Here is a 13,795-nt window from a genome sequence, read left to right on the forward strand (position 1 = left end):
GTTTAATTTGATTCTATTTCTTTTACTCTCTGGTACAGAAAGGGACAAGGACGTCCAGACTGGGCTGTGTTTGGCAGACTCACAGAACATAATGAGACCATACTGTTCAAAGAAAAGTTTCTTGATTGGACAGAGCTGAAGAAACTCAATGAGAAGAATTCTAGTGAATCCCTTCACCAGAAGGTGCATTTAATAAGCATGATAGGTATTTCAAACTAGATGGCCTAGCTGGGATGGAAGCCAGGGCAGCTAGTTCTTAAGGATTCAGAGCACTTCTTTTTATCTTGCTGTCTTTGACCTGAGGTCAGAGCATCACCACCTATAGTGAAGCCACAGAGTTGCTTTTTATTAGTGCTGAGCAATACAGTTAAGATTGGCAAGGTGGTTTTGACAAGGCATCAAGTGATGACAATATATCAAAGTACTGAAATATGCAGGAGTCAAACTGTTTGGGTGGAACTGTGGGGTAAGGGGGAAGGAAAAAAAAAAAAAGCTATGCTCAAAGAAATCTGTTCTGTGTTTTCTCACAGGAAGAATCCAGATCTGAGACTAAACCATACGATGTCATGCTAATGGTAGCTGTGCCCCAGACTACTGTAGGCACAGTCTTAGACGGAATGAATATTGGCCGGGGCTATGGACTTGTAGAAGGAGAAGATGGAAGGCAGTTTGAAATTATCACTGCGTCTGTGGATGTCTGGCACATCCTCGAATTCGATTATAGTAGGCTGCCTAAACAAAGCATAGGACAATTCCATGAGGGAGACACATATGTTGTGAAGTGGAAGTACATGGTGAGCACTACAGGTTAGTGAACAATTTGTTTCATCCTGCCGAAACATGGATAAGTGCAGCTAAAACTGCTGCCGTTGGTGGTAAGATCCATACCTAGGCTTTCTTGTATGTGAAACTGTTTCAAAAGTAAGGAATTTAGCCTTTCTAGGCCACGAAGTAGAAGAACTATTATTTTTTAAGGGAAAAAAAAAAAAAAAAAGAAACTATAGTTATTTTTCATACATCAAATGTAACACTGTCCATCTCTGCTTTTGCCCAACAGTGATGTTGTATGTGTGTTCACAAGAAAGCTCATTAAGCCAAAATTATGCCCACAGCTTAACACCAAAATAATTAGGCAGTTGGACTAATGACAGTGGGGTGAATGTCTTGCAAGAGAGGTAGGCTTAGCAACAACGAAAGCCTTTACTGGGTAATGGAGAACAGTAACAATGACAGGAAAAGCCCTTACCAACTCATTGCCCTTGCTGTCCTTTCTGCTGTTTCTGGAAACCCTTTGCTATGGGTTTCAGTCTCAAGTGGAAAATTTTGACTGCGTCCTGACAAAATGCCTGAGAGCAGCAGGTAAATGTTGAGAGTCAGTCAGCTCGGTATGCTCATTGGAACTCTCCCTTCTGGCAGTAAAATAAGAAGTGGCTTTTGTGGTAAGTAAAATAGAAATAGCCTAAAAAATGATTGCTCCAACTAGGAAAATATCAAAATTGGTTCAAAGGAGTAAAACAGCTATACAGCTTCAGGCTTTTAGCCAAAAAATGTAGGTCTTATGCAGGATCGTTGAGTTCAGATACTGTGAATCCAAGAAAAATACCAAAGCGTGTAAGCCTTAGGAGAAGTGGGTAACACTAATACTGAACTGTAAACAGATTTTTATTGCAAATGGATGAAAACATATTCCATCATTCCAAAAAAGAATACATTTTTATGTAAGAGTCTGTACTTTTATGGGCTTGGATGTACAGTTGACTGTGAAACCATATATTTTAGAAGTGAATAGTAGTTTGATGAATATTCTCAACTTGAAAAAAAACAGGATGCTCTCTCCTAAGTATTTCAGTTGGATGCTGGTCAGCACTGCTGAAGTTTTAATGTTTTTTTTTTTTTTTTAAGAATCTGGTTGAAAGCTCCTTGGTTTTGAAAATCTTCAGTTAATTATATCTGTTTATGTAGTATTCACTGGAAAGAGTAAAATATTCTGTAACTGTTTTTATTGTTGAAATTCACTTACTCTAAACATTGTTTGTTTATTATAGCAAGTAAATAATGTTCCTCTAAAAAATGTTGCTGCTAACCCTGTTTCCAAACCAACGTGAAATACTGAGTTAATTTTAAAAGGGGAGGGAGGGGAACAAGGGAGAAGCTTACCCGATCCTAACTTTTTTACAACTGCAAAATACTGCTTTGGTGTTCTTTTGTTCTGTAGGTTTTCTACCAAGAAAGATTTTTCTTTTATACCTGTAGCTTTGTCGACTGTTGCTGTTTCCAGTATCACTCAGCAGCCAGCTACTTTGTCTGCTGCCAAAGAACAGAGTGTAATGTGGAAAATGAGCCATAATGCACTCTTCTGGTAACATGAGGGGACGTAGCATTTCACAGGCTAATTTGCTTAAGTGATTGTCAGTTATTTTTCTCCAGATACTACCAGTTCTTCCTTAATGCTCTTTTTGGCCCACATGGGCTTACCTCCACCTGAAGAGACAATACCAGCTTTGCACAAGGGCACACTACACTGGCTTGGTGACCTGATGTTCCTCCAACTGGACGTTTTATCTTTCCTGTTCTGGCCAAGATAGTGCTGAGCTGGCAGATGAGATTAAACCACATGTTACTTAAACTTATAGCCAGTGTTCTTTCTTCAGCATGTGCTTTCTGTTTTGCAGTTGGAAGCAGGCAAAAAGGAGAGCAACAAGTAAGGGCTGTTGGAAAGGAGAAATGTGTGTATTTCTTTTGGCAAGGAAGACACTCCACGGTGAGTGAGAAAGGGACATCAGCACTGATGACAGTGGAGCTTGATGAAGAGAGAGGAGCACAGGTGAGTTTCCTGCAGACCTAGGTGGAAGTCTTGGTAAGATTTGTGTTTTCTCACAGAGTGGCCACTGGCAGTAAAAGTGAGTGATCTTTCTTTCCTACTCTCTTTCTGTTACGGTGTCCTTGCAGGTACAAATAGCGAGCCCTCAAAATTACTTTTAGCTTTAGTCCAACTTCCAGAGACACATCAGTCTCCTTTATGGATGGCTATTCCCCAATCCCTCTTATAAAGATGATATTTCTTGGAATGGCTGAAGATGTCTTCTCTCCTCCCCCCTTAGGGATAGGTGAAGCACAGTGAAAGAAATTTGTGCCTTTCCTCCCAGTACATATTCAGGTAACAGGACTGTCTTCCCAGCACTGAGAAGCACTCTGTTTCATTGAACTCTGTCAGAAGCACTCTCTGCTGGGCTCTAAGACATGAAAATACATTTGAAATCAAATTTTCAATTTGTTTCCTCTGTAATTACGGAGGGGATTGTGTTGTTTTGCAGAGGTTCTAGCAACTGCAGATACAGGCAGTTTAAAGATCAAACAGAGCACAGGCTTGCTTGCTTTGTCTTTAGGCTAAGCTAAGTGTTGCTGTGGCTTGGCTGTTACAAGCACACAAAATGGGAGATTTAAAGTTAGTACCTTGATAAAGCTGTAATTAATTCTTCAGCAGCAGTATAAGCATGACTAGTAAGCCAGTGGTTCACATGGAAGATGTACAAATACACTTGGCCCAGTGTGTGGGATGCTGTGCAAGCTAGCTGATCTAATGATTGGCTGTAGCAGATTAGCTATATATAAAACTTAATAAGCAAAGAATATGCATGTTGTCACATAAGCCAGTTTTGCAGCAAATTTTAAACCTACTTCAGTTCCTACGTTATGTCCATAATAGTTTCAAAGAATATTAGGCAATATGGCCCAGTCCTATGAAGAATTCAAATAACAGCTAATTTAATCTAATCCAATTTAAAGTTTATTTGGTATTTCTTATCCTCTAAAACTCTGGATTGTTGGATTCCAGATAGAGGTTTCTTTTAATATGCAGGTCACATATGAAACTCATTGCATGTTGATGTATATGGTAACTTAAACAATAGTCAGCAGTTTCAAAGTACAAGGAAAGCCATCTTCGAGGTTGGCCACAACTATATAATTTTTAATAAACTGCAGGGAGCAGTTTTTTAAGTCTACATACTGGCTTCATTTTTTTAATGAGTACTGGTGCTTTCAATTTTCAGGTACAAGTGCTTCAAGGGAAAGAACCACCATGCTTCCTGCAGTGCTTCCAAGGAGGAATGATTGTGCATGCTGGAAGAAGGGAAGAGGAGGAAGAAAATGCACAAAGTAAATTACTGTTAGTTAAGAGTTTCTGCCCCCAAATCCCTTTTTACCTATTGTGAGGGTCTCAACTGCCATGCTCTGTAGGAAAGAGCAATGAATGCCATGAAAACGATGAGACTGCCTTGCTTTCAAGGTAGTTTGTTTCTTCCCTGAGCTTAGAGTGTATTTTGTCAGTCAAGAGCAAGCTGACTTTGTCGTACTGATACATGTATAAATTGCTCTAGATGTTTTTTAATTGAGCAAAGTGCTTGTTTACAGTGTGTTCTTTTCTACATGGCCTAGGAAAAAGATCATTTTTATAAGCAGTTCTTCTGTGACTAAAACAAAATGAAGCTTTTGTTACCCATTCATTGCACTTTGCAACATATTCCTTGAATACTGCAGTTAAGGTAGGAGAATTTCAAAGCAGATGTAGCTTGGAAATGTTCCAGCTCACATCTGAATGTGACCTGCTGTGCCTAAGGTGCACAGAGGAAGTGAAGCTGAATAGAAGGACTTCTTGGTTTATTTCCCTTTTTGTTCCTGTATGGAACAACAGAACAAAAACTTGACTCTTCTGCTCATAACAGAGCTGACGTGACCCTTGAAGTCTCTCTACTAGCAAAATGCCTTCATAAGGCATTTTATTCTGCAGCAGAGTTTCTCAAGAGATGTTAGCCAAACCTGTTGCTTAGCTAGTTTATTCTGTGACGACAGAGATATACAATATGTGAAATTCATCTAGTATCAGAACAAATATTCCAGAGCAGAGGTTTGAATTTTCAATTCCACATGACTGTATAATACTGCTGCACTGTTCCTGTCTGCTCCAGGTGACTGGAGACTATATTGCGTGCGAGGAGAAGTTCCCAATGAAGGAAACTTACTTGAAGTAGCATGTCACTGCAGCAGCCTGCGTTCCCGGACATCCATGATTGTCCTCAATATAAATAAAGCCCTTATCTACCTGTGGCATGGCTGCAAAGCACAATCTCACACCAAGGAAGTAGGAAGAACAGCAGCCAATAAAATAAAAGAACAGTGAGTGTCTAACCTATGTTTTGGAGATGTTTATACAGACTAAAATAGTCTGCCTCAAAGAAAAATTGAAATAAAGCTGTCCTCTGAGTACAATTGCAGCATATACTTGCTTGCTGAGGAGGAGGAATGGCAGGTAGTCTGTTCATTGGAGTGGGGAAAACACGTGTTTTCACTTTCACTTGGGGTCAAATGCACTTATCCATCCTACTGAAGTAATTACAGTTGCAAAAATAGTATCTTTCCATTTGGAGGGAGATGCTCAATGTTTGAGTAGCAAACTAAATCCCGTTTGATAGGAGGATTAGAACCAAGGGAGATGAACCTTGTGAATAAGGGAGAGGAAATGAATTTAAGAAAGCATGTGAGGACAGCAGTAGTTACAAATTTGTACAGTGGGAATCCCTGGAGTGAATTAATGCAAGCATCTCTTCCTCCTTGGGTATGTGATCAGAAGTGCTATGAGAATGGTTGTTGAAATTCTTTGCCTTGTTTATTGGTAATTTTGGTCATAATTTTCCAAAGGATTACGTTGACATGGAATGTATGACAAACCTATAGGGTGGTTTGGGGTTCTAACAATAGGAGGGGTCAGCAGGTGTGTGTAGTGGTGGCTGGGGAAGGAAAGTTGGGCTCACTGTTTCTTTGTTTCGTAGATGTCCGCTGGAAGCAGGGCTGCACAGCAGCAGCAAGGTGACAATACATGAATGTGATGAAGGGTCAGAGCCTTTGGGATTCTGGGATGCGTTGGGAAGGCGAGATCGAAAGGCCTATGACTGCATGTTGCAAGGTAGGCCTGCGTTTCTGGCCTTGGGCTTACTGTGTACTTTACTGGTCTGTGAGATTTAATGTAAAGCTTTTGAAGAACTCGGTAGTTGAGATGATCCTTTCAGAGACAGGCTTCCAAAAAAAACACCCAAAAGCAACCACCCTCCACTGAGTTAAGTAATACTGTCCAAGGAGGCAGAAGGAAAGTGCTGGAACACAACGTGTTTCATTTTCTTCTCTCCCCCTTCTGCAGCCCCTCTGTTTTCAGGCAGCACAGAGCAACACTTAACGCTGTTAACAACACGTTTTGCTTCTCTTCTGAAGGGATTAGGGAGTGGTTCTGCATACATTCTTGTCCAGTCTCTGCTCAGAACTGCCAGCAAAGGTAGCAGGGGGATTGATTTACAAAGTGGAAAATTTGTCAGCTAAAAAGTAGACACTGAGATGGGCTTGCTTTACTTGAACTGCAAAACAGCCAGTTATGAAACGGCTGATAGCAAGTAGCCAGGATTGTATTCAAGCTGATGGCAGCCAGCCTTTTAGCTCAAGTTCATCACAGCTGCTGCCAGTCCCCCAGGACGTCTGGTTATCTTTCTCGATTTTTCAAAAAAAAAAAAAAAACAACAAAACAAAACAGAGAATTTACAGTCACTCTATAAAAGTTGATTTTCTTTCTTTTTTTTTTTTTTTTAATTTTCATCTCCATCATTTTCTATTGAAAATCTCTTTTTTTATTATTATTTTTAATTTTTTGTTCTTTCAAGATCCTGGAAAGTTTAATTTCACCCCACGCCTGTTCAGCCTCAGTAGTTCTTCGGGAGAATTCGCAGCCACCGAGTTCGTCTACCCTTCAAGAGACCCTGCTGTCATCAATTCTATGCCGTTCTTGCAAGAGGATCTCTACACTGCCCCACAGCCAGGTATATGTTTTAATATATGTCAGTAACAAGCAAATAGATAACTGTATCATGCCTTGGGCAGCAATTCAGTTACTGTAATCACTTCTAACTCAATTCATAGCAGGAAAATGTGTGTATGTGATGCTTATACAGCATTAAGCAATAAAAGTAATTTTTCGACAATGAAGATGCTGAGAACTAATCAAACATGCATGTATTCCAAAAGCTTGCTATAAAAATACCTTGTTTATATCAGAAAATCTGGGTTCAGCTGAAGTTCAGCTGGATGAATAACAAAAGGGATTGGTAAGCATTGAAATGATCCTGTTCTGATGCTGACAAACATGTAAGGCTGAATTTATTTGCAGAATTCAGAGAACTAATAAGTGCCTAATGGTGGATTTGTTGCTTTTTGGCTTTATAGCACTGTTCCTTGTTGACAATCACCATGAAGTGTACCTGTGGCAAGGCTGGTGGCCTGTGGAAAACAAAATTGCTGGATCAGCTCGAATCAGGTGGGCTACAGACAGGAAAAGCGCGATGGAGACAGTGCTCCAGTACTGCAAAGGTAACAGATTGCTGTGCCTGGCTGCTCTGAGTGTGTCGTGCCCTTCCACACATTGCTGTCCCAGGGTAGTCACTCAGGTGCTCCCCCAATGGTGTTAATAAATACGAGTATGTTTGAAGGTACATACCCCATTCTTTATTAGCAAACCTTCTGCCCAGTAATGGCATTATTCCCAAGTTGCCACATTACTCTGGTGACCCATTTCTTAAAGGAAGTGCTTTTTTTTCCCTACCATGCCCTCATTGTGGGAGCATGATTCAGACATCAGATTTTTAAAAGTGGATTCTGAGAACAGAGTTGCTTAAACCTGATGCTTTCTGTCTAGCGCTTCTTCAATTTCATAAGCTTCTGTGTGTCAAAAGACTGAATGAAAATACTGTTTGCTGATGTAACTGGGTTTTGGTTTAGTGGGGCAGATGGAAAGTCTTTGAAGATCCAGAACAAGTCTCACACAGAAGCAGGTGGCTGCTGGAAAAGCTGGAGCACAGAGCCGAGGCATTTTCTCAGTAGTTTCCTAGATTCATTTCTGTAAGGCAGAGCTACTGCTGCTCAGTGAGCAGTGATTGAAGCTGCAGTTGATGATCATGTAAGGGTACTCTGACCAGATTTTCTTCTGCACTAGTATAGTTTCCTTGGGGCACTGTAGTGCTTTCCTTTCATTTCATCTAAGGTTACGTGAGACTGGAAACAGACCCTGCAACTTCCAGTGGAGGATGATAAAAGAAACGTGTGTGGGTACTGTCCAGGGAAGAAGGCACAGTAACACCCATGTTCTGTTAGTTCAGAGCACTTCTCATTGTCAATAAGTTGCCAGGCCTTAATTGGTGCAAACTATGTCCTTTTGCAAGGAAAGGCTTATCTCTTAGGGACCTAGAGACCTCGTGATAATACTGATTTTTTTTCTGTAGCAAAAAAACTTTACAACTTGTAAAACAGCTGTTAACAACTGTCAACTTCTGTCATGGACATTTGTATGTTTGAAGAGGGAGAGCAACATCCTTGTTGGATTCTACCATGAGGATAAAGCCAGCCTTTCCTTTCTTTCCTTCCCAGTCAGCAGGTCCAATAAGAGCAGAAGCAATTGCTCTGTTTCTGTTCAGCTGGCTCATGTCACTGAGGGGAGTTGGTAATACCTGGCAGGAGATGGCTAGCAGTGGAGACACTGAAATGTGACCTTTATGAGACTATATTGCTAACCTGTGTACTTTGTCTTCTGATCAGCAACAGCATGTTTTCAGGAATGGGGTACTAAAGACAAGGCAGGAGTTGGAAAAGTCTTTGGCAGGGACTGCTGAATTCCTAAAGAAGAGGCTAGCTACTTCCTTCTCCTCCTACATCCACCCCAATTTAATTTTTTTTTGCAAGTCCAGAGGAGCAATAATATGTGCCTCTGAGATCATTCCATACAGTGGGCTTCACAGCAGAAGCAAATGTCAGCATAGAGGAGCAGAGCCTGTACAATGAAGTGCCTAGCAGCGCAGCAGGCTGGTGAGAGAGAGGGAAGATTCCCCCAGGCTGTATTCCTCATGTAGAGCTGTCATCTTCTGGTTAAGAAAATCATATCATCTGGCCCCAGCAAAGATGGAATCTGATACTCTCTGCTGAGTTTTGGATTATTTCCCACATGGCTTGAACATCACTGAGTTAGATGATGGGAAGATGGATTAACACCTACCTTCTGCACTGGGGTAATTTTGCTGTATCTGAGTTTGCACAGTGGAAAGCTCCTCAGTGAGTCCTCATGGGTCTGAAGTTTAGCATACATATTTTTTTTCTGGCTACTAACTTTTTAGCCCCTGGCCATAACTTTGCAGCAGTGATGGCTTTTCCCTCTTGGCCTTGGGGTTGTTCTCAAGAGCTTGGAGCTGTGTGGTTGGATAGGTACAGAGCAAGTTTACTACTCTTAAAAGACCAATTCTGTGCATTATGTCAATTGCAAAGTTGATGTCAAAGTCACAGAACAGGATCTTTGGCAGTTTTTTACTGTTCAAGCTATGTTGTTTTGCTGGTCCTTTCATGATCTGCCACTGGGCTGTTTTGTCAACCAATTCAAAATTTCATTGTATCAGGCTATCGGGTTTGACTACCTTATCAAGGTGGAGAAAATAAACACCAGGAGATACCAATGTTGCAAATATTGTACTATCAGAATGTATAAGAGTGATCAGAAGCATTAAAAGACTTTTCTCTTATTTTTCTCTTTCCATTTCTTTTGTCCTCTGTCTCACTTTTTTCTTTTTCTTGCCATGTTTAACTACATGAAGATATAAAAAAGGTTGATTAGCAACTCTGAATATCCCTTGAATATACCTAATCAGTTCTCCTTGTGCATAAATTTTATTTAACTTGTCAAAATGTATTGATTTTTTTTTGTGTGTGTTTTTGTCTGCTAAATCAGCAGTCTGGAGAGCTGAGCCGCAGACAGCCAGGAGAGGGAAGAATCTGGTTTGGCCATCAGGGATTTTTACTGAGGAGATCAGCTTGTGATGAGGGCAGAGTTCATGCAATGAAAATATTTTTCTGGTTATGTATGAAGTCAGTCTTACCAGAGGGTTACACCTATACTGGGCCATTATCAAATGCTACTTCAATTTTATCTCTTGGCTAAATTACTGAGACTGGAGCAGTTCAATTAGAGCAGAATTTTTTGAACACAAAGTTTTTAAGTACTTTTTGAATCGTTCATGGTAGAATGAACAAATAAACCACAGGGGAAAATAAATACGTGGAAGAGAGGACTTAAAATCCAGTATCAGGATGATAAATCTGTCTGAATTGTGTAGTTAAAACATTCACATTCTGATACATTTGTTTGATTACTTCACGGAGCTTTTATCTGCAGTATTCAGAGTTTCATGCTAACATATTCTCTCTGAACAGTTTGCTGCTAATACCTGATGTTAAGCCAAACCTGTCATGTTCAGGTTTTGCAAACTTACTGGAACAATGATGTCCAGCCAGGCTCTCTCTTTGCATTCAGCACAGGTGTTGCATCAGTTCATGGGGTGCTCCCTGGCCGTGGGTAGGTGGTGGCTGTGTTCTTCTAGATCTTCGAGCTTCACAGCCCACACAAATGAAGCGTAGGTGGAAACTGCAGTAAGCGAGCTCGTCTTGAGTAGATTTGTATACTCTTGAGGAAATCTTAGCATATTAAAAATGTTCTGAGATCGTAGAATTTTTCAAAAAGTTACAGCCTTCAGAAGCAAGTTGGTGTAATATTGCTCTATTAGCAATACTGCTTTGATTCTGGACTTAGCAATGTGTGCAGCTTTTCCATCTGTCTGGAAGAATGGTATGATTTGACTGAGTTGTTTGAATCCAGCTAAGATGAAGGTATAAGAGTTTTTTGAACAATAGCTCCTCCCTGCCTTGTCTGCCTCTTTCCAATAACATTTGGAGTTTTAACAGTGTTTTTGTATCCCCGTGGTTATGAATTCATTCAGTCAACAGCAGGGCCTTTATTCTGCTGTACTTAGTGTAACGCATTCAACTCCTCTGATACGGCATCTCTCTCAGGCAGGGCTGTTGCCATGTGCTATGTAATGTATACACATACCTGTTTTATACAAATGGGACTGCCTTGAAGATCACCAGTAATTACCAACCAGCTATTGCAATAGCCCTGGTATTCTTCAGATGCTGTTCCTTTGAATTGGTAATAACAAAATGCTGTCAGCATCCTGAGTTAAGGACAATTACACATTCTTACTTAAGCCTTCAAGCTTAAGCTTTATTTGCTTGCAGGACACTGAGCATATTAGGAGGTTTTATTTACATGAATTTGGCTAATTTCAGACAATCACATTCTGCTTGCTCTATTCTCGCTCTGTTCTTGTAAGACAAGGCATAGATTGGGTTAGGAAGTAAATGTGGATTTTTTTTCAGTGTACGTTGTTTGATCTTTGTGGTCAGATACTGTGAAAATGTATTTGAAAATACTGAAAAAGATGTTAAAAGTTGCCATACTACATTAAAAAAACATCCTGGTGAAATTTATTCCTAATGCCTTAAACTACTTCAGCTTTTTAGGAGACAGTCCATTAAACATGCTTACAAGGTAGTTCTGTGTAGTGGGTGACACCAGAAAATGTGGTGCAATTTTTAATTTCTCTTTTTTGTGTTTTGGCTTTTTAGGAAAAAATGTAAAGAAGCCCCCAAAATCCTATCTAATTCATGCTGGCCTAGAGCCTCTGACCTTCACTAATATGTTCCCAAGCTGGGAACACAGGGAAGACATCGCAGAGATCACAGAAATGGTAAATCTTTTCATTGTTGCCTATTGCTACTAAGTGTGTCTTGTGTTGTTAGTAGCATTGCTGTTTTGTGCTGTCAAGCCCAAAAATTCAGAGGGTAAACCTATAAAGTACAGTTTAGGAATCTGCATGGGAAAAAAAAAAAAAAAAAAAAAAAAAAAACAGCATAGCTGAATTCTGACTGGGAGTGTGGCTATCAGAGGCATTTCCAGTTGTTTTCCATGTAACTTCTAATGCTGTTTTTTGTTAAAAATTGGGGCTACAGAGAAGTGGTGCCTGAATCATTTCGTAGAAACAGATGTGCTAGAGTTCAGCAGAACAGCTGTTTTGGCTTTGTGGAACAGGCACCGACCTGCAGCTCTGGTCAGTCCTCCAAGCTGCATGAGCTGAGGAGTGAAATGCCATGCAAAGAGTCAGCTGCTTGAAGAGCTCCAGCACCGACTTCCCCATCTGGGAAGCACGCTCACACCGAATTACATGACTGCTTTAAAAGCCTTCAGTGAAGGGAGATCTCAAGGCAAACGACATTTGCTGCTTCTGCAGCTGTCCTTAGAGGAAAACGCTGGCTTTATGACTAAACACAGAAGTCAGCCTTAAACTGGGATTCTTAAAGTACACAACATCCTTCTGCAAAGCACAGACATTGTGAAATTTGTGTGAAATTGTTGTAGGTAAAGGCTGGTAGGCTGCGTGGATCTGCAGGTGTAGCTTTGTGCTCCATGGGCCACGCAGTATGGGTTGATCCCATGCCATCTACAGACAGTTGCTTTTATCAGATGGTTTCAGTACTGTGATCCTGAACTTACTGTTTTCCCTTTTCTCCCCACAGGATGCCGATGTTTCTAATCAGATAATCCTTGTAGAGGATGTGCTGGCCAAGCTGTGTAAAACTGTGTATCCACTAGCAGATCTCTTAGCCAGGCCTTTACCTGAGGGAGTTGATCCACTGAAGCTTGAAATTTATCTTTCAGATGAGGACTTCGAGGTAAGGAGAGAAGGGGTGCACTGTTACTCTCTGCATGTACGTCTACCCTTGCTGTTATTTGGCAGTTTTGCTCCGTGTAGGTGTTCGTACTAATAGTGTATCCTCTTGTTTTAAATGCAGGTTGCATTAGAGATGACGAGAGAAGAGTACAATGCACTGCCATCGTGGAAGCAGGTTAATCTGAAGAAGGCAAAAGGACTTTTCTAAGCTGTGTTTATTGGAGTGAGCTCTAAAGGGATGTCTGTTTTCACTTTCTATGCCCTTTAGCAGAATTGTACCCCACATTTACAAAATAAATAGAAATAATCTGAAGTTATTAGTGACTACCTATCTGGAGGTGTGTAATATTATAAAAGGCCAAGAGAACTCTTTGGAAATGGAATTTGATTTTGACTCTTAAAGGTAATGTGTTTAAGCTCTGCTCTCCTATGCACTTAACCAGTAGTTTCTCAAGCTACTGCTGTAGCTGTCCTTTGGCTCTATACAATACTTGCCATTTTGTTTTTGAAGAAGTTCTCTTTGTAAAGTGTTATTTTGTTAGTTTGTGGATTACAAAGAATTTATATTTATATAAACACATAGAACAAGTATGTATTTAACAATGCAATATATATTCACTTTCGAGACTTTCATGTCAAAAATACAGAAAAGTAGCTGGATGGCAGTTGCTTGTACTGAATTAGCTATACCACCAACATGTATCTCTTAAGCATTCTGAAAAGTTTCTCTTTGCAATAGGTAATGAATTGTTCTCAGTGCTGCTTCAGGTGCTAAACTGAACAAAGCGTTTGTATTTATAGCATGGATTTCTTGAGAAACTATGCGAATCGACCTTTATACTTTAATATCCAAAAATGTATAGTGCCTTGTTTTTTGTGTACAGTTTATATACAAAAAAAGATTGGTCTGCATTTTGAAGATGGCTTAGAACGGTCTCCTACGTTACTTTTATAACAGTAGAAATAAAAACATCTCAGTTTCTAATACTTGTTGTAAACATTAAACATGTCTTTTGTGATATAAGAACTGAAAGTAAAAGCTTCTGAAATAAACTCTTAGCAATGCTCTGACTTGTCATTATTTTGTACTGTAAACTGTACTAATTCATTGGAATCTTCCATAACATGGTATTTTATCAAAATACTTTAAC

At 40.1% G+C, this 13,795-nt stretch overlaps 1 protein-coding gene across 32 annotated transcripts in view; it reads left to right on the top strand.

Annotated features, from left to right (window-relative positions):
* SVIL (supervillin) overlaps positions 1 to 13,709 on the top strand; it is a 137,793-nt gene extending 124,084 nt beyond the window's left edge. For all 32 annotated transcript variants that reach the window (XM_038175027.2, XM_072033739.1, XM_072033741.1 and 29 more), the window contains 11 exons: positions 39 to 183; positions 531 to 807; positions 2,673 to 2,824; positions 4,053 to 4,158; positions 4,968 to 5,175; positions 5,829 to 5,962; positions 6,705 to 6,860; positions 7,264 to 7,407; positions 11,542 to 11,663; positions 12,490 to 12,645; positions 12,766 to 13,709. In XM_038175027.2, coding sequence (XP_038030955.1) covers positions 39 to 183; positions 531 to 807; positions 2,673 to 2,824; positions 4,053 to 4,158; positions 4,968 to 5,175; positions 5,829 to 5,962; positions 6,705 to 6,860; positions 7,264 to 7,407; positions 11,542 to 11,663; positions 12,490 to 12,645; positions 12,766 to 12,852 — 1,687 coding nt within the window. In that variant the 3' untranslated portion in view covers positions 12,853 to 13,709. The remainder of the gene's footprint in view (positions 1 to 38; positions 184 to 530; positions 808 to 2,672; positions 2,825 to 4,052; positions 4,159 to 4,967; positions 5,176 to 5,828; positions 5,963 to 6,704; positions 6,861 to 7,263; positions 7,408 to 11,541; positions 11,664 to 12,489; positions 12,646 to 12,765) is intronic.
* The last annotated feature ends 86 nt before the right edge of the window (positions 13,710 to 13,795 follow it).

Source organism: Anas platyrhynchos, chromosome 2, assembly GCF_047663525.1.
Source record: "Anas platyrhynchos isolate ZD024472 breed Pekin duck chromosome 2, IASCAAS_PekinDuck_T2T, whole genome shotgun sequence".
Classification (NCBI taxonomy): domain Eukaryota; kingdom Metazoa; phylum Chordata; class Aves; order Anseriformes; family Anatidae; genus Anas; species Anas platyrhynchos.